This window comes from Oncorhynchus keta, chromosome 25, assembly GCF_023373465.1.
Source record: "Oncorhynchus keta strain PuntledgeMale-10-30-2019 chromosome 25, Oket_V2, whole genome shotgun sequence".
NCBI lineage: Eukaryota > Metazoa > Chordata > Actinopteri > Salmoniformes > Salmonidae > Oncorhynchus > Oncorhynchus keta.
In genome coordinates this window covers 50,115,262-50,135,363 of record NC_068445.1, presented here as the reverse complement: position 1 = coordinate 50,135,363, position 20,102 = coordinate 50,115,262, and the positions used below count along the sequence as shown (strand labels likewise).

Here is a 20,102-nt window from a genome sequence, read left to right as displayed (position 1 = left end):
CCAGGTAAACCTAGCTGAAATACTACCAGGTAAACCTAGCTGAAATACTACCAGGTAAACCTAGCTCAAACACTACCAGGTAAACCTAGCTGAAATACTACCAGGCTCAAACACTACCAGGTAAACCTAGCTCAAACACTACCAGGTAAACCTAGCTCAAACACTACCAGGTAAACCTAGCTCAAACACTACCAGGTAAACCTAGCTCAAACACTACCAGGTAAACCTAGCTCAAACACTACCAGGTAAACCTAGCTCAAACACTACCAGGCTCAAACACTACCAGGTAAACCTAGCTGAAATACTACCAGGCTCAAACACTACCAGGTAAACCTAGCTGAAATACTACCAGGTAAACCTAGCTGAAATACTACCAGGTAAACCTAGCTCAAACACTACCAGGTAAACCTAGCTGAAATACTACCAGGCTCAAACACTACCAGGTAAACCTAGCTCAAACACTACCAGGTAAACCTAGCTCAAACACTACCAGGTAAACCTAGCTCAAACACTACCAGGTAAACCTAGCTCAAACACTACCAGGTAAACCTAGCTCAAACACTACCAGGTAAACCTAGCTCAAACACTACCAGGCTCAAACACTACCAGGTAAACCTAGCTGAAATACTACCAGGCTCAAACACTACCAGGTAAACCTAGCTGAAATACTACCAGGTAAACCTAGCTGAAATACTACCAGGTAAACCTAGCTCAAACACTACCAGGTAAACCTAGCTGAAATACTACCAGGCTCAAACACTACCAGGTAAACCTAGCTCAAACACTACCAGGTAAACCTAGCTCAAACACTACCAGGTAAACCTAGCTCAAACACTACCAGGTAAACCTAGCTCAAACACTACCAGGTAAACCTAGCTCAAACACTACCAGGTAAACCTAGCTCAAACACTACCAGGTAAACCTAGCTCAAACACTACCAGGTAAACCTAGCTCAAACACTACCAGGTTAACCTAGCTCAGACACTACCAGGTGAAACCAAGCTGAAATACTACCAGGTAAACCTAGCTCAAACACTACCAGGTAAACCTAGCTCAAACACTACCAGGCTCAAACACTACCAGGTAAACCTAGCTCAAACACTACCAGGTAAACCTAGCTCAAACACTACCAGGTTAACCTAGCTCAAACACTACCAGGTTAACCTAGCTCAAACACTACCAGGTAAACCTAGCTCAAACACTACCAGGTAAACCTAGCTCAAACACTACCAGGTAAACCTAGCTCAAACACTACCAGGCTCAAACACTACCAGGTAAACCTAGCTCAAACACTACCAGGTAAACCTAGCTCAAACACTACCAGGTAAACCTAGCTGAAACACTACCAGGTAAACCTAGCTCAAACACTACCAGGTAAACCTAGCTCAAATACTACCAGGTAAACCTAGCTGAAATACTACCAGGTAAACCTAGCTCAAACACTACCAGGTAAACCTAGCTCAAAACTACCAGGTAAACCTAGCTCAAACACTACCAGGTAAACCTAGCTCAAACACTACCAGGTAAACCTAGCTCAAACACTACCAGGTAAACCTAGCTCAAACACTACCAGGTAAACCTAGCTGAAATACTACCAGGCTCAAACACTACCAGGTAAACCTAGCTCAAACACTACCAGGTAAACCTAGATCAAACACTACCAGGTAAACCTAGATCAAACACTACCAGGTGAAACCAAGCTGAAATACTACCAGGTAAACCTAGCTCTAGCTCAAACACTACCAGGTAAACCTAGCTCAAACACTACCAGGTAAACCTAGCTCAAACACTACCAGGTAAACCTAGCTCAAACACTACCAGGGTAAACCAGGTAAACCTAGCTCAAACACTACCAGGTAAACCTAGCTCAAACACTACCAGGTAAACCTAGCTCAAACACTACCAGGTAAACCTAGCTCAAACACTACCAGGTAAACCTAGCTCAAACACTACCAGGTAAACCTAGCTCAAACACTACCAGGCTCAAACACTACCAGGTAAACCTAGCTGAAATACTACCAGGCTCAAACACTACCAGGTAAACCTAGCTGAAATACTACCAGGTAAACCTAGCTGAAATACTACCAGGTAAACCTAGCTCAAACACTACCAGGTAAACCTAGCTGAAATACTACCAGGCTCAAACACTACCAGGTAAACCTAGCTCAAACACTACCAGGTAAACCTAGCTCAAACACTACCAGGTAAACCTAGCTCAAACACTACCAGGCTCAAACACTACCAGGTAAACCTAGCTGAAATACTACCAGGCTCAAACACTACCAGGTAAACCTAGCTCAAACACTACCAGGTAAACCTAGCTCAAACACTACCAGGCTCAAACACTACCAGGTAAACCTAGCTGAAATACTACCAGGCTCAAACACTACCAGGTAAACCTAGCTGAAATACTACCAGGTAAACCTAGCTCAAACACTACCAGGTAAACCTAGCTGAAATACTACCAGGCTCAAACACTACCAGGTAAACCTAGCTCAAACACTACCAGGTAAACCTAGCTCAAACACTACCAGGTAAACCTAGCTCAAACACTACCAGGTAAACCTAGCTCAAACACTACCAGGTAAACCTAGCTTAAACACTACCAGGTAAACCTAGCTCAAACACTACCAGGTAAACCTAGCTCAAACACTACCAGGTTAACCTAGCTCAAACACTACCAGGTTAACCTAGCTCAGACACTACCAGGTGAAACCAAGCTGAAATACTACCAGGTAAACCTAGCTCAAACACTACCAGGTAAACCTAGCTCAAACACTACCAGCTAAACCTAGCTCAAACACTACCAGGTAAACCTAGCTCAAACACTACCAGGTAAACCTAGCTCAAACACTACCAGGTTAACCTAGCTCAAACACTACCAGGTTAACCTAGCTCAAACACTACCAGGTTAACCTAGCTCAAACACTACCAGGTAAACCTAGCTCAAACACTACCAGGTTAACCTAGCTCAAACACTACCAGGTTAACCTAGCTCAAACACTACCAGGTTAACCTAGCTCAAACACTACCAGGTTAACCAGGTCAAAACTACCAGGTTAACCTAGCTCAAACACTACCAGGTTAACCTAGCTCAAACACTACCAGGTAAACCTAGCTCAAACACTACCAGGTTAACCTAGCTCAAACACTACCAGGTTAACCTAGCTCAAACACTACCAGGTTAACCTAGCTCAAACACTACCAGGTAAACCTAGCTCAAACACTACCAGGTAAACCTAGCTCAAACACTACCAGGTAAACCTAGCTCAAACACTACCAGGTAAACCTAGCTGAAACACTACCAGGTAAACCTAGCTCAAACACTACCAGGTAAACCTAGCTGAAACACTACCAGGTAAACCTAGCTCAAACACTACCAGGTAAACCTAGCTCAAACACTACCAGGTAAACCTAGCTCAAACACTACCAGGTAAACCTAGCTCAAACACTACCAGGTAAACCTAGCTCAAACACTACCAGGTAAACCTAGCTCAAACACTACCAGGTTAACCTAGCTCAAACACTACCAGGTAAACCTAGCTCAAACACTACCAGGTAAACCTAGCTCAAACACTACCAGGTAAACCTAGCTCAAACACTACCAGGTAAACCTAGCTCAAACACTACACTGTGCTGATAATGGGCCTATGTAGATATTCCATAAAAAATCTTCAGTTTCCAGCTACAATAGTCATTTACAACATTAACAATGTCTACACTGTATTTCTGATCAATTTGATGTTATTTTAATGGCAAAAAATGTGCTTTTCAAATCAAAGTTTATTTGTCACGTGCGCCGAATACAGTGAAATGCTTATTTACAGGCTCCAACCAATAGTGGAAAAAATGTGTTAGGTGAACAATAGGTAAGTAAAGAAATAAAACAACAGTAAAAAATGACTCGGCTCCCCTGCCTGTTCGGGCGGCGCTCGGCGGTCGTCGTCGTCGGTCTACTAGCCGCCACCGATCCCCTTTTCTGTTTGTTTGGTCTTATTGGTTGCACCAGTCTCTTATTTAGTTTTTTGATTCAGTCTATTTAAGCCTGTTTTTGTGCGGGCTTGTTTTCTGTTAGTCAGGTTGTGCGTGTAGTGTTCCTGTCCGTTTGTGCCCTGTGTTGGGTTGGACATTTTGATCATTTTCGCCTGTTGTTTTGGGCGTTAGCATTTGGAAACCGAAATAAAGTCCGGTTTTCCCAGTATCCTCTGCTCTCTGCGTTTGACTCCGCACCCACCACTCCAGGCGTTGTGACAGCTATATACAGTAGAGGGGCTATATACAGTAGAGGGGCTATCTATATACAGTAGAGGGGCTATATACAGTAGAGGGGCTATATACAGTAGAGGGGCTATATACAGTAGAGGGGCTATATACAGTAGAGGGGCTATATACAGTAGCGAGGCTATATACAGTAGAGAGGCTATATAGGGTAGAGAGGCTATATACAGACACTGGTTAGTCAGGCTGATTGAGGTAGTATGTACATGTAGATATGGTTAAAGTGACTATGTATATATGATGAACAGAGAGTAGCAGTAGCGTAAAAGAGGGTTAGGTGGGTGGTGGGACACAATGCAGATGGCCCGGTTAGCCAATCTGTGGGAGCACTGGTTGGTCGGCCCAATAGAGGTAGTATGTACATGAATGTACAGTTAAAGTGACTATGCATATATGATAAACAGAGAGTGGCAGCAGTGTAGAAAGAGGGGTTTGCGGGGGGGAGGCACACAATGCAAATAGTCTGGGTAGCCATTTAGGGCTTTTCTTTCAAAAACAAGGACATTTCTAAGTGACCCCAAACTTTTGAACGATAGTGTACATGTAGGTAGAGTTGTTAAAGTGACGATGCATAGATGACAACAGAGAGTAGCAGTATTGTAAAAGAGAGAGGGGGGGTAATGCAAATAGTCTGGGTAGCCGTTTGATTAGATCTGCAGGAGTCTTATGGCTTGGGGGTAGAAGCCGTTTAGAAGCCTTTTGGTCCTAGAGTTGGCGCTCCGGTACCGCTTGCCGTGCGGCAGCAGATGGAGTCTATGACTAGGGTGGCAATTGACAATTTTTTGGGGACAATCGTTGACAATTTTTAGGGCCTTCCTCTGACACCGCCTGGTATAGAGGTCCTGGCTGGCAGGAAGCTTGGCCGTGCGCACTACCCTCTGTAGTGCCTTACGGTTGAAGGCCGGGCAGTTGCCATACCAGACAGTTATGGAACCAGTCAGGATGCTCTCGATGGTGCAGCTGTAGAACCTTTTGAGGATCTGAGTCCCCATACCAAATCTTTTCAGTCTCCTGAGGGGGAATAGGTTTTGTCGTGCCCTCTTCATGACTGTCTTGGTGTGTTTGGACCATGATGGTTTGTTGGTGATGTGGACACCAAGGAACTTGAAACTCTCAACCTGCTCCACTACAGCCCCGTTGATGAGAATGTGTTATTTTTCCTGTAGTCCATGATCAGCTCCTTTGTCTTGCTGACGTTGAGGGAGAGGTTGTTACCCTGGTACCACCGGGCCAGGTCTCTGACCTTCTCCCTATAGACGGTCTCATCGTTGTCGGTTATCAGTCCTACCACTTAATGATGGTTTTGGAGTCGTGCCTGGCTATGCAGTAGTGAGTGAACAGGGTGTACAGCAGGGGACTAAGCCGCACCCCTGAGGGGACACAGTCAGAACCTGACTGTGTCTGTGCCTCTCAGGAAAATAACCTCACTCTCAACGTCAACAAAACTAAGGAGATGATTGTGAACTTCAGGAAACAGCAGAGGGAACACCCCCCTATCCACATCGATGGAACAGTAGTGGAGAGGGTAGCTAGTTTTAAGTTCCTCGGTGTACACATCACGGACAAACTGAATTGGTCCACTCACACAGACAGCGTCGTGAAGAAGGCGCAGCAGCGCCTCTTCAACCTCAGGAGGCTGGAGAAATTTGGCTTGTCACCAAAAGCACTCAAACTTCTACAGTTGCACAATCGAGAGCATCCTGTCGGGCTGTATCACCTGGTACGGCAACTGCTCCGCCCACAACCGTAAGGCTCTCCAGAGGGTAGTGAGGTCTGCACAACGCATCACCGGGGGCAAACTACCTGCCCTCCAGGACACCTACACCACCTGATGTTACAGGAAGGCCATAAAGATCATCAAGGACAACAACCACCCGAGCCACTGCCTGTTCCCCCGCTAGCATCCAGAAGGCGAGGTCAGTACAGGTGCATCAAAGCTGGGACCGAGAGACTGAAAAACAGCTTCTATCTCAAGGCCATCAGACTGTTAAACAGCCACCACTAACATTGAGTGGCTGCTGCCAACACACTGTCATTGACACTGACTCAACTCCAGCCACTTTAATAATGGGAATTGATGGGAAATGATGTAAATATATCACTAGCCACTTTAAACAATGCTACCTTATATAATGTTACTTACCCTACATTATTCATCTCATATGCATATGTATATACTGTACTCTATATCATCTACTGCATCTTTATGTAATACATGTATCACTAGCCACTTTAACTATGCCACTTTGTTTACTTTGTCTACATACTCATCTCATATGTATATACTGTACTCGATACCATCTACTGTATGCTGCTCTGTACCATCACTCATTCATATATCCTTATGTACATATTCTGTATCCCCTTACACTGTGTATAAGACAGTAGTTTTGGAATTGTTAGTTAGATTACTTGTTGGTTATTACTGCATTGTCGGAACTAGAAGCACAAGCATTTCGCTACACTCGCATTAACATCTGCTAACCATGTGTATGTGACGAATAAAATTTGATTTGATTTGCTTACTACTGAGTAGCAGCACCCTGATCCGTCCTGTATAGTACTGAGGAAGACTGAGAACCTGACCCACAACAAACAACACATATATTTCTCTGTTCCTCCTGAGGTCAATGGACTGCAGTGGAATTTTGTTTGTGTTTGTGTGTGTCTCAAATGACGTTCCTCTCTGAGTTTCAGGTACAGGGTCTAGAGTGGAGGGTGTCTCTGTTAACCTCTTCTCTCTGTGTTTTAGTTGGAGGGTGTCTCTGTTAACCTCTTCTCTGTGTTTTAGTTGGAGGGTGTCTCTGTTAACCTCTTCTTCTCTCTGTGTTTTAGTTGGAGGGTGTCTCTGTTAACCTCTTCTCTCTGTGTTTTAGTTGGAGGGTGTCTCTGTTAACCTCTTCTCTCTGTGTTTTAGTTGGAGGGTGTCTCTGTTAACCTCTTCTCTCTGTGTTTTAGTTGGAGGGTGTCTCTGTTAACCTCTTCTCTCTGTGTTTTAGTTGGAGGGTGTCTCTGTTAACCTCTTCTTCTCTCTGTGTTTTAGTTGGAGGGTGTCTCTGTTAACCTCTTCTCTCTGTGTTTTAGTTGGAGGGTGTCTCTGTTAACCTCTTCTCTCTGTGTTTTAGTTGGAGGGTGTCTCTGTTAACCTCTTCTTCTCTCTGAGTTTTAGTTGGAGGGTGTCTCTGTTAACCTCTTCTCTCTGTGTTTTAGTTGGAGGGTGTCTCTGTTAACCTCTTCTCTCTGTGTTTTAGTTGGAGGGTGTCTCTGTTAACCTCTTCTTCTCTCTATGTTTTAGGTGCAGGGTCTGGAGTGGATGGTGTCTCTGTACAACAATAATCTGAATGGTATCCTGGCTGATGAGATGGGGCTGGGCAAGACCATCCAGACCATCGCCCTCATTACATACCTCATGGAACACAAGAGACTCAACGGACCCTACCTCATCATCGTTCCACTATCGTATGTTACCTCCTTATTATAACCCTGCCCACTAACCCCTGACCCTACCTCACCATCATTCCACTATCGTATGTTACCTCCTTATTATAACCCTGCCCACTAACCCCTGACCCTACCTCACCATCATTCCACTATCGTATGTTACCTCCTTATTATAACCCTGCCCACTAACCCCTGACCCTACCTCACCATCATTCCACTATCGTATGTTACCTCCTTATTATAACCCTGCCCACTAACCCCTGACCCTACCTCACCATCATTCCACTATCATATGTTACCTCCTTATTATAACCCTGCCCACTAACCCCTGACCCTACCTCACCATCATTCCACTATCGTATGTTTCCTCCCTGCTTGTTTCATGGGTCTCAGCTAAAGAAGAACATTGCTTTTATATTACAAACAGTTTTATCATCAGTCTGTTTACTAAAACTAGTCATGGCTCTTAAAGGCCCAGTGCATTCAAAAATGTGATTTTCTGTATTTTATATATATATTTTTCCACACTGAAGTTGTAATAATACTGTGAAATTGTGAAAATGATGCTAGTTGTGTTTTAGTGTTGTAGTGTGTGATGGCTCCATTCCTCAACCCACCAGCAGAGCAGACCACGTTAGCTGTGTCTTTTGTCTTGTTGTTTATTACGATCCCCATTAGCTGTTGCAGTACCTACTCTTCCTGGGGTCCGCATGAAGCTTGACATAATACAGAACATTAATAGACATTAAGAGCTCAAGGAAAGAACTAGTTAAATGTAAAACAATAAGAATATAACTAAAAGGTTCTGTACTGACACAATACATAGAAAGAAAACAGAGGCCTATTAAAACACAAATACCTGATGTATGGCCTCCTGAGTAGTGGAGGGTAAAAGGCATCGCATTGTTGAGGCGTCATTTGTGCTGTGTGCCGTAATATGAAGGACCCGTCAAGCCAGCCTATTACATATAATGTAAACTCTCATTTCAAATTAAACCAAATATTTTGCACTGAAACAACACTGTTTCAATATCATTTTCAGCCAATTTACAAGCAAATACTTTATAAATGAATTGTTACAAATCAGCTCGTCAACTAGCCTACTATTGTTATCCCTAGTAGCCTGCTAACGTTACATTAACACTGCATGAGTCAGCCAGTTGCTATCAACACCTAGCTTGCAGCTACATTGAAGTACACCAACATTTTGGAAATACTGAATGCCATCTAACCAGTTATCAAATAATGGTATCAGTATATGCAGTTATCTTAGCCAGCAAGCCAGCCATCTAAAGTTAGTTAGTTTAACATGCCAGCTAGCCTAGCCAGTTTACGAGTATAAGAAGCTGTTCAGCAGTCTAATGGCTTGGGGGTAGAAGCTGTTCAGCAGTCTAATGGCTTGGGGGTAGAAGCTGTTCAGCAGTCTAATGGCTTGGGGGTAGAAGCTGTTCAGCAGTCTATTGGCTTGGGAATAGAAGCTGTTCAGCATTCTAATGGCTTGGGGGTAGAAGCTGTTCAGCAGTCTGATGGCTTGGGGGTAGAAGCTGTTCATCAGTCTAATGGCTTGGGGATAGAAGCTGTTCATCAGTCTAATGGCTTGGGGATAGAAGCTGTTCATCAGTCTAATGGCTTGGGAGTAGAAGCTGTTCATCAGTCTAATGGCTTGGGGGTAGAAGCTGTTCATCAGTCTAATGGCTTGGGGTAGAAGCTGTTCATCAGTCTAATGGCTTGGTGGTAGAAGCTGTTCAGCATTCTAATGGCTTGGGGGTAGAAGCTGTTCAGCAGTCTAATGGCTTGGGGGTAGAAGCTGTTCATCAGTCTAATGGCTTGGGGGTAGAAGCTGTTCAGCAGTCTAATGGCTTGGGAATAGAAGCTGTTCAGCATTCTAATGGCTTGGGGTAGAAGCTGTTCAGCAGTCTAATGGCTTGGGGTAGAAGCTGTTCATCAGTCTAATGGCTTGGGGGTAGAAGCTGTTCAGCAGTCTAATGGCTTGGGAATAGAAGCTGTTCAGCATTCTAATGGCTTGGGGGTAGAAGCTGTTCAGCAGTCTGATGGCTTGGGGATAGAAGCTGTTCATCAGTCTAATGGCTTGGGGGTAGAAGCTGTTCATCAGTCTAATGGCTTGGGGGTAGAAGCTGTTCATCAGTCTAATGGCTTGGTGGTAGAAGCTGTTCAGCATTCTAATGGCTTGGGGGTAGAAGCTGTTCAGCAGTCTAATGGCTTGGGGGTAGAAGCTGTTCATCAGTCTAATGGCTTGGGGGTAGAAGCTGTTCAGCAGTCTAATGGCTTGGGAATAGAAGCTGTTCAGCATTCTAATGGCTTGGGGGTAGAAGCTGTTCAGCAGTCTAATGGCTTGGGGGTAGAAGCTGTTCATCAGTCTAATGGCTTGGGGGTAGAAGCTGTTCAGCAGTCTGATGGCTTGGGGGTAGAAGCTGTTCAGCAGTCTGATGGCTTGGGGATAGAAGCTGTTCAGCAGTCTAATGGCTTGGGGGTAGAAGCTGTTCAGCAGTCTAATGGCTTGGGGGTAGAAGCTGTTCAGCAGTCTATTGGCTTGGGAATAGAAGCTGTTCAGCATTCTAATGGCTTGGGGGTAGAAGCTGTTCAGCAGTCTGATGGCTTGGGGGTAGAAGCTGTTCAGCAGTCTGATGGCTTGGGGGTAGATGTTGTTCAGCAGTCTAATGACTTGGGGGTAGATGTTGACCTCGAGACGTGTAGTCCACTTGTCATTCCAATCTCCTTTGCATTAGCGTAGCCTCTTCTGTAGCCTGTCAACTATGTGTCTGTCTATCCCTGTTCTCTCCTCTCTGCACAGACCATACAAACGCTCCACACCGCGTGGCCGCGGCCACCCTAATCTGGTGGTCCCAGCGCGCACGACCCACGTGGAGTTCCAGGTCTCCGGTAGCCTCTGGAACTGCCGATCTGCGGCCAACAAGGCAGAGTTCATCTCAGCCTATGCCTCCCTCCAGTCCCTCGACTTCTTGGCACTGACGGAAACATGGATCACCACAGATAACACTGCTACTCCTACTGCTCTCTCTTCGTCCGCCCACGTGTTCTCGCACACCCCGAGAGCTTCTGGTCAGCGGGGTGGTGGCACCGGGATCCTCATCTCTCCCAAGTGGTCATTCTCTCTTTCTCCCCTTACCCATCTGTCTATCGCCTCCTTTGAATTCCATGCTGTCACAGTTACCAGCCCTTTCAAGCTTAACATCCTTATCATTTATCGCCCTCCAGGTCCACTCGGAGAGTTCATCAATGAGCTTGATGCCTTGATAAGCTCCTTTCCTGAGGACGGCTCACCTCTCACAGTTCTGGGCGACTTTAACCTCCCCACGTCTACCTTTGACTCATTCCTCTCTGCCTCCTTCTTTCCACTCCTCTCCTCTTTTGACCTCACCCTCTCACCTTCCCCACTACTCACTAGGCAGGCAATACGCTCAACCTCATCTTTACTAGATGCTGTTCTTCCACTAACCTCATTGCAACTCCCCTCCAAGTCTCCGACCACTACCTTGTATCCTTTTCCCTCTCGCTCTCATCCAACACTTCCCACACTGCCCCTACTCGGATGGTATCGCGCCGTCCCAACCTTCGCTCTCTCTCCCCCGCTACTCTCTCCTCTTCCATCCTATCATCTCTTCCAATCTGCTCAAACCTTCTCCAACCTATCTCCTGATTCTGCCTCCTCAACCCTCCTCTCCTCCCTTTCTGCCTCCTTTGACTCTCTATGTCCCCTATCCTCCAGGCCGGCTCGGTCCTCCCCTCCCGCTCCGTGGCTCGACGACTCATTGCGAGCTCACAGAACAGGGCTCCGGGCAGCCGAGCGGAAATGGAGGAAAACTCGCCTCCCTGCGGACCTGGCATCCTTTCACTCCCTCCTCTCTACATTTTCCTCCTCTGTCTCTGCTGCTAAAGCCACTTTCTTCCACTCTAAATTCCAAGCATCTGCCTCTAACCCTAGGAAGCTCTTTGCCACCTTCTCCTCCCTCCTGAATCCCCCCCCCCTCCTCCCTCTCTGCAGATGACTTCGTCAACCATTTTGAAAAGAAGGTTGACGACATCCGATCCTCGTTTGCTAAGTCAAACGACACCGCTGGTTCTGCTCACACTGCCCTACCCTGTGCTCTGACCTCTTTCTCCCCTCTCTCTCCAGATGAAATCTCGCGTCTTGTGACGGCCGGCCGCCCAACAACCTGCCCGCTTGACCCTATCCCCTCCTCTCTTCTCCAGACCATTTCCGGAGACCTTCTCCCTTACCTCACCTCGCTCATCAACTCATCCCTGACCGCTGGCTACGTCCCTTCCGTCTTCAAGAGAGCGAGAGTTGCACCCCTTCTGAAAAAACCTACACTCGATCCCTCCGATGTCAACAACTACAGACCAGTATCCCTTCTTTCTTTTCTCTCCAAAACTCTTGAACGTGCCGTCCTTGGCCAGCTCTCCCGCTATCTCTCTCAGAATGACCTTCTTGATCCAAATCAGTCAGGTTTCAAGACTAGTCATTCAACTGAGACTGCTCTTTTTGTATCACGGAGGCGCTCCGCACCGCTAAAGCTAACTCTCTCTCCTCTGCTCTCATCCTTCTAGACCTATCGGCTGCCTTCGATACTGTGAACCATCAGATCCTCCTCTCCACCCTCTCCAAGTTGGGCATCTCCGGCGCGGCCCACGCTTGGATTGCGTCCTACCTGACAGGTCGCTCCTACCAGGTGGCGTGGCGAGAATCTGTCTCCTCACCACGCGCTCTCACCACTGGTGTCCCCCAGGGCTCTGTTCTAGGCCCTCTCCTATTCTCGCTATACACCAAGTCACTTGGCTCTGTCATAACCTCACATGGTCTCTCCTATCATTGCTATGCAGACGACACACAATTAATCTTCTCCTTTCCCCTTCTGATGACCAGGTGGCGAATCGCATCTCTGCATGTCTGGCAGACATATCAGTGTGGATGACGGATCACCACCTCAAGCTGAACCTTGGCAAGACGGAGCTGCTCTTCCTCCCGGGAAGGACTGCCCGTTCCATGATCTCGCCATCACGGTTGACAACTCCATTGTGTCCTCCTCCCAGAGCGCTAAGAACCTTGGCGTGATCCTGGACAACACCCTGTCGTTCTCAACTAACATCAAGGCGGTGGCCCGTTCCTGTAGGTTCATGCTCTACAACATCCGCAGAGTACGACCCTGCCTCACACAGGAAGCGGCGCAGGTCCTAATCCAGGCACTTGTCATCGCCCGTCTGGATTACTGCAACTCGCTGTTGGCTGGGCTCCCTGCCTGTGCCATTAAACCCCTACAACTCATCCAGAACGCCGCAGCCCGTCTGGTGTTCAACCTTCCCAAGTTCTCCCACGTCACCCCGCTCCTCCGCTCTCTCCACTGGCTTCCAGTTGAAGCTCGCATCCGCTACAAGACCATGGTGCTTGCCTACCGAGCTGTGAGGGGAACGGCACCTCAGTACCTCCAGGCTCTGATCAGGCCCTACACCCAAACAAGGGCACTGCGTTCATCCACCTCTGGCCTGCTCGCCTCCCTACCACTGAGGAAGTACAGTTCCCGCTCAGCCCAGTCAAAACTGTTCGCTGCTCTGGCCCCCAATGGTGGAACAAACTTCCTCACGACGCCAGGACAGCGGAGTCAATCACCACCTTCCGGAGACACCTGAAACGCCACCTCTTTAAGGAATACCTAGGATAGGATAAGTAATCCTTCTCACCCCCCTTTTAAGATTTAGATGCACTATTGTAAAGTGACTGTTCCACTGGATGTCATAAGGTGAATGCACCAATTTGTAAGTCGCTCTGGATAAGAGCGTCTGCTAAATGACTTAAATGTAAATGTAATGTTGTTCAGCAGTCTAATGACTTGGGGGTGGAAGCTGTTCAGCAGTCTGATGGCTTGGTGATAGAAGCTGTTCAGCAGTCTAATGGCTTGGAGGTAGAAACTGTTCAGCAGTCTGATGGCTTCGGGGTGGAAGCTGTTCAGCAGTCTGATGGCTTGGGGGTAGAAGCTGTTCAGCAGTCTGATGGCTTGGGGGTAGAAGCTGTTCAGCAGTCTAATGGCTTGGGGATAGAAGCTGTTAAACCTCTTAGTCCGCCCCATCCCGCATGCGGGATCGTGACTACAGCCTCAAGCTCATTACCATAACGCAACATTAGCGATTTCTATAAATTGCAAATGAAATGAAATAAATATGCCTGCTCTCAAGCTTATCATTTTCTTAACAATCCTGTCGTCTCAGATTTTCAAAATATGCTTTAGAACCAGAGAAAATCAATAATTTGTGTAAGAGTGGTGATAGCTAGCTTAGCATTTAGCGTTAGCATTTAGCACGCAACATATTCACAAAAACCAGCAAAGGGATCAAATAAAATAATTTACCTTTGAAGAACTTCAGATGTTTCAATGAGGAGACTCTCAGTTACATAGCAGATGTCCAGTTTTTCCTGAAAGATGCTTGTGTAGGACACAACGTTCCGTTTTGTTACTATGCATTTGGCTACCGAAACTAACCGAAAATTCAGTCACCTACACGTCGAACTTTTTCCGAATTAACTCCATAATATCGACTGAAACATGGAAAACGTTGTTTGAATCAATCCTCAAGGTGTTTTGTCATATATCTCTTCATTGAAATGCCAGTCCTAGAAGCCTGCATTCTTCTCTGATTCGGATGGAAAAATACTGGTAGGTGACTTTTGCGCACCAATTTCCACACAGACACCGTGCGGGACCCCTGGTAAATGTAGTCTCTGATGGTCAATCTTCCAATGATATGCCTACAAATACGTCACAATGCTGCAGACACCTTGGGGAAACGCTAGAAAGTGTCCGTTCATTCCTGTCGCATTCACAGCCATATAAGGCGATCATGGAAAACGTACCCTCAAAAATCCTGTTCATTTCCTGGTCGCTCAAACATCTTGGTTTTGCCTGTAGCTTTAGTTCTATGGCACTCACAGTGAAAATCTTTGCAGTTCTGGAAACGTCAGAGTGTCTTCTTTCCAAAACTATCAATTCCAAGCATAGTCGAGCATCTTTTCGTGACAAAATATTGCGCTTAAAACGGGCACGTGTTTTTATCCAAAAATGAAATACTGCCCCTATAGGACTAACAGGTTAACCTCTCTTGGGTAGGGGGCAGTATTTTCACGTCCGGATGAAAAGCGTGCCCAAAGTAAACTGCCTGTTACTCAGGCCCAGAAGGTAGGATATGCATATAATCAGTAGATTTGGATAGAAAACACTCTAAAGTTTCTAAAACGGTTAAAATAATGTCTGTGAGTATAGCGGAACCGATATGGCAGGCGAAACCCCGAGGACAAACCATCCCCCCAAAAACAAAATTCAGCCTACAATTATTTTCAATGGCTGTCACTTTTATTATAAGGCAAAGTCCTCCCAGATTGCAGTTTCTAGGGCTTCCACTAGATGTCAACAGTCTTAACCTCTTGAACTTACCCATCCCGTATCCGGGATCGTGAATACAGCCTCAGGCTCATTACCATAACGCAACGTTAACGATTTCTAAAAATCGCAAATGAAATGAAATAAATATGCCTGCTCTCAAGCTTAGCCTTTTCTTAACAGCACTTTCATCTCAGATTTTCAAAATATGCTTTTGAACCATAGAAAATCAAGCATTTATGGAAGAGTTTTGATAGCTATTGTAGCATTTAGCGTAGCATTTAGCACGCAACATTTTCACAAAAACCAGAAAACCAATCAAATAAAATAATTTACCTTTGAAGAACTTCGAATGTTTTCAATGAGGAGGCTCTCAGTTACATAGCAAATGTCCAGTTTTTCCTGAAAGATTCTTTGTGTAGGACAAATCGCTCCGTTTTGTACATCACATTTGGCTACCGAAACGAACCGAAAATTCAGTCACCAAAACGTCAAACTTTTTTCCAAATTAACTCCATAATATCGACTGAAACATGGCAAACGTTGTTTAGAATCAATCCTCAAGGTGTTTTTTCACATATCTCTTCATTGATATGCCGTTCGTGGAAGTCTGCTTTCGTCTCAGAATCCCATGGAAAAATACCAGCAGCTGAGTTTTGCGCACCAATTTCCACGCAGGACACCAGGCGGACACCTGGCAAATGTAGTCTCTTATGGTCAATCTTCCAATGATATGCCTACAAATACGTCACAATGCTGCAGACACCTTGGGGAAACGATAGATAGGGCAGGCTCATTCCTGTCGCATTCACAGCCATATAAGGAGACAATGAAAAACAAAGCCTTCAAAAATCCTGCTCATTTCCTGGTGGCAGTTTCATCTTGGTTTTGCCTGAAGCTTCTGTTCTAGGGCACTCACAGTGAATATCTTTGCAGTTCTGGAAACGTCAGAGTGTTTTCTTTCCAAAGCTATCAATTCCATGCATAGTCGAGCATCTTTTTGTGACAAAATATTGCGCTTAAAACGGGCACGTCTTTTTATCCAAAAATGAAATAGCGCCCCCCTAGTAGCTTCAACTGGTTTTAAGAAAGAGTTTCAGGCTGGTTTTTGGAAAAATTAGCCAGAAATTTTTGTTTTTCTAGGTGGCTCCCATTTTGGCTGTAGTGTTTCCAAGCGCATGGAAGAGAGCGCGTTCTTTGGTATTTTTCTCCGGTAAAGACAATAACGATTCTCCATCTTAACTTGTATCATTTATTTACGTATTAGGGTACCTAAGGTTTGATTATAAACGTTGTTTGACTTGTTTGGATAAGTTTATTAGTAACGTTTGAGATTAATTTTGTATGCATTTTGATGGAGGGAAACTGGGTGGATTATTGACCGAAGCCCCTCATGTAAAACAACAGAACTAGTAGAGAGTAGACGAGTCAGTCCGCAGCACCGTTGGATTCCTCTCATGTAAAACAACAGAACTAGTAGAGAGTAGACGAGTCAGTCCGCAGCACCGTTGGATTCCCCTCATGTAAAACAACAGAACTAGTAGAGAGTAGACGAGTCAGTCCGCAGCACCGTTGGATTCCCCTCATGTAAAACAACAGAACTAGTAGAGAGTAGACGAGTCAGTCCGTAGCACCGTTGGATTCCCCTCATGTAAAACAACAGAACTAGTAGAGAGTAGACGAGTCAGTCCGCAGCACCGTTGGATTCCCCTCATGTAAAACAACAGAACTAGTAGAGAGTAGACGAGTCAGTCCGCAGCACCGTTGGATTCCCCTCATGTAAAACAACAGAACTAGTAGAGAGTAGACGAGTCAGTCCGCAGCACCGTTGGATTCCTCTCATGTAAAACAACAGAACTAGTAGAGAGTAGACGAGTCAGTCCGCAGCACCGTTGGATTCCTCTCATGTAAAACAACAGAACTAGTAGAGAGTAGACGAGTCAGTCCGCAGCACCGTTGGATTCCCCTCATGTAAAACAACAGAACTAGTAGAGAGTAGACGAGTCAGTCCGCAGCACCGTTGGATTCCCCTCATGTAAAACAACAGAACTAGTAGAGAGTAGACGAGTCAGTCCGTAGCACCGTTGGATTCCCCTCATGTAAAACAACAGAACTAGTAGAGAGTAGACGAGTCAGTCCGCAGCACCGTTGGATTCCCCTCATGTAAAACAACAGAACTAGTAGAGAGTAGACGAGTCAGTCCGCAGCACCGTTGGATTCCTCTCATGTAAAACAACAGAACTAGTAGAGAGTAGACGAGTCAGTCCGCAGCACCGTTGGACTCCTCTCATGTAAAACAACAGAACTAGTAGAGAGTAGACGAGTCAGTCCGCAGCACCGTTGGATTCCTCTCATGTAAAACAACAGAACTAGTAGAGAGTAGACGAGTCAGTCCGCAGCACCGTTGGATTCCTCTCATGTAAAACAACAGAACTAGTAGAGAGTAGACGAGTCAGTCCGGAGCACCGTTGGATTCCCCTCATGTAAAACAACAGAACTAGTAGAGAGTAGACGAGTCAGTCCGGAGCACCGTTGGATTCCCCTCATGTAAAACAACAGAACTAGTAGAGAGTAGACGAGTCAGTCCGGAGCACCGTTGGATTCCTCTCATGTAAAACAACAGAACTAGTAGAGAGTAGACGAGTCAGTCCGCAGCACCGTTGGATTCCCCTCATGTAAAACAACAGAACTAGTAGAGAGTAGACGAGTCAGTCCGGAGCACCGTTGGATTCCTCTCATGTAAAACAACAGAACTAGTAGAGAGTAGACGAGTCAGTCCGGAGCACCGTTGGATTCCCCTCATGTAAAACAACAGAACTAGTAGAGAGTAGACGAGTCAGTCCGGAGCACCGTTGGATTCCTCTCATGTAAAACAACAGAACTAGTAGAGAGTAGACGAGTCAGTCCGCAGCACCGTTGGATTCCCCTCATGTAAAACAACAGAACTAGTAGAGAGTAGACGAGTCAGTCCGCAGCACCGTTGGATTCCCCTCGTGTAAAACAACAGAACTAGTAGAGAGTAGACGAGTCAGTCCGGAGCACTGTTGGATTCCCCTCGTGTAAAACATGAGCTAAGTTGTTCCTACATTTCAGAGTGTCTCTGATCTCTCTGTCCTCCAGGACTCTGTCCAACTGGGTCTATGAGCTGGATAAATGGTCTCCGTCCGTTGTGAAGATTTCCTACAAGGTGAGAGTCATCATTTTCCTTTTCATCAGTCCTTTCTTCTTCCCCTCCACGGGTAGCGTACTCTGGGTGCATCCCAAGAATATCTCCTTACACCTGAAGTGTGCACTCGTTCATTAGCCTATGTCTTCTGTCTGACTCTCCTGTGTTACAGGGGACCCCTGCTATGAGACGAGGCCTGGTGGCTCAGCTCCGCAGTGGGAAGTTCAATGTCCTCCTCACCACCTACGAGTACATAATTAAGGACAAACAGATCCTGGCCAAGGTATCCATTCCTTCTTCCCCTCACACCCCTCCTTCCTTCACTTTCCTCTCTCCCCCTAAGGTAGGACAGAAATATTCTCCTCCTCCCTAACCCTCTACATGTGACTCTACAGCAGGGTCAGGTCCTCCTCCCTAACCCTCTACATGTGACTCTACAGCAGGGTCAGGTCCTCCTCCCTAACCCTCTACATGTGACTCTACAGCAGGGTCAGGTCCTCCTCCTCCTCCTCCTCCCTAACCCTCTACATGTGACTCTACAGCAGGGTCAGGTCCTCCTTCTCCTCCCTAACCCTCTACATGTGACTCTACTGCAGGGTCAGGTCCTCCTCCCTAAACCTCTACATGTTACTCTACAGCAGGGTCAGGTCCTCCTCCTCCTCCCTAACCCTCTACATGTGACTCTACAGCAGGGTCAGGTGCTTAACCCTGATGCAATAAAACCCATTTCCTTTTCTCTTCTATCCCCTATACACACACCATCCCCACTCCCCAGATCCGTTGGAAGTACATGATTGTTGATGAGGGTCACCGTATGAAGAACCACCATTGTAAGCTGACCCAGGTGTTGAATACCCATTACGTAGCCCCACGGCGCCTCCTCCTGACGGGCACGCCACTGCAGAACAAACTCCCTGAGCTCTGGGCCCTGCTCAACTTCCTGCTGCCGACCATCTTCAAGTCCTGCAACACTTTCGAGCAGTGGTTCAATGCCCCCTTTGCCATGACCGGGGAGAGGGTGAGTGTCAAATGCATATCTAATTTACTAGGTCAAGTTAGGTGACAAACACGGTCCAAAACATACATAAAAATGCATCAATATCCTAGCCAGATAGGGTAAGGGTTATATCCTAGACAGATAGGGATAGGGTTATATCCTAGACAGATAGGGTAAAGGTTATATCCTAGCCAGGTAGGGTTAGGGTTATATCCTAGCCAGGTAGGGTTAGGGTTATATCCTAGACAGATAGGGTTATATCCTAGCCAGATAGGGTTATATCCTAGCCAGATAGGGTTATATCCTAGCCAGATAGGGTTATATCCTAGCCAGGTAGGGTTATATCCTAGCCAGATAGGGATAGGGTTATATCCTAGCCAGGTAGGGTTATATCCTAGCCAGGTAGGGTTAGGGTTATATCCTAGCCAGGTAGGGGTATATCCTAGACAGATAGGGATAGGGTTATATCCTAGCCAGGTAGGGTTATATCCTAGCCAGGTAGGGTTAGGGTTATATCCTAGCCAGGTAGGGGTATATCCTAGCCAGATAGGGTAGGGGTTATATCCTAGCCAGATAGGGTTATATCCTAGCCAGATAGGGTAAAGGTTATATCCTAGCCAGATAGGGTAAAGGTTATATCCTAGCCAGATAGGGTAAAGGTTATATCCTAGCCAGATAGGGTAAAGGTTATATCCTAGCCAGATAGGGTAAAGGTTATATCCTAGCCAGATAGGGTAAAGGTTATATCCTAGCCAGATAGGGTTATATCCTAGCCAGATAGGGTTATATCCTAGCCAGATAGGGTTATATC

At 46.1% G+C, this 20,102-nt stretch overlaps 1 protein-coding gene and 1 long non-coding RNA gene across 35 annotated transcripts in view; one reads left to right on the top strand and one right to left on the bottom strand.

The window, feature by feature from the left end:
• The window catches only part of smarca2 (SWI/SNF related, matrix associated, actin dependent regulator of chromatin, subfamily a, member 2), a 214,611-nt gene that overhangs the window by 52,605 nt on the left and 141,904 nt on the right, over positions 1 to 20,102 (top strand). For 33 of the 34 annotated variants that reach the window (XM_052479896.1, XM_052479900.1, XM_052479899.1 and 30 more), the window contains 4 exons: positions 7,574 to 7,737; positions 18,249 to 18,315; positions 18,467 to 18,577; positions 19,070 to 19,312. In XM_052479896.1, the coding sequence (XP_052335856.1) occupies positions 7,574 to 7,737; positions 18,249 to 18,315; positions 18,467 to 18,577; positions 19,070 to 19,312 (585 nt within the window). Of the gene's footprint in view, positions 1 to 1,681; positions 1,690 to 7,573; positions 7,738 to 18,248; positions 18,316 to 18,466; positions 18,578 to 19,069; positions 19,313 to 20,102 lie in introns of those variants that run through there. The other variant, XM_052479928.1, reaches the window with a different exon arrangement.
• On the bottom strand, positions 7,097 to 7,562 carry LOC127911895 (uncharacterized). Its single transcript, XR_008079800.1, has 3 exons — positions 7,469 to 7,562; positions 7,343 to 7,424; positions 7,097 to 7,298 (listed from the first exon to the last, which is right to left on the bottom strand). It is a non-coding gene; the product is annotated as an uncharacterized LOC127911895 (long non-coding RNA).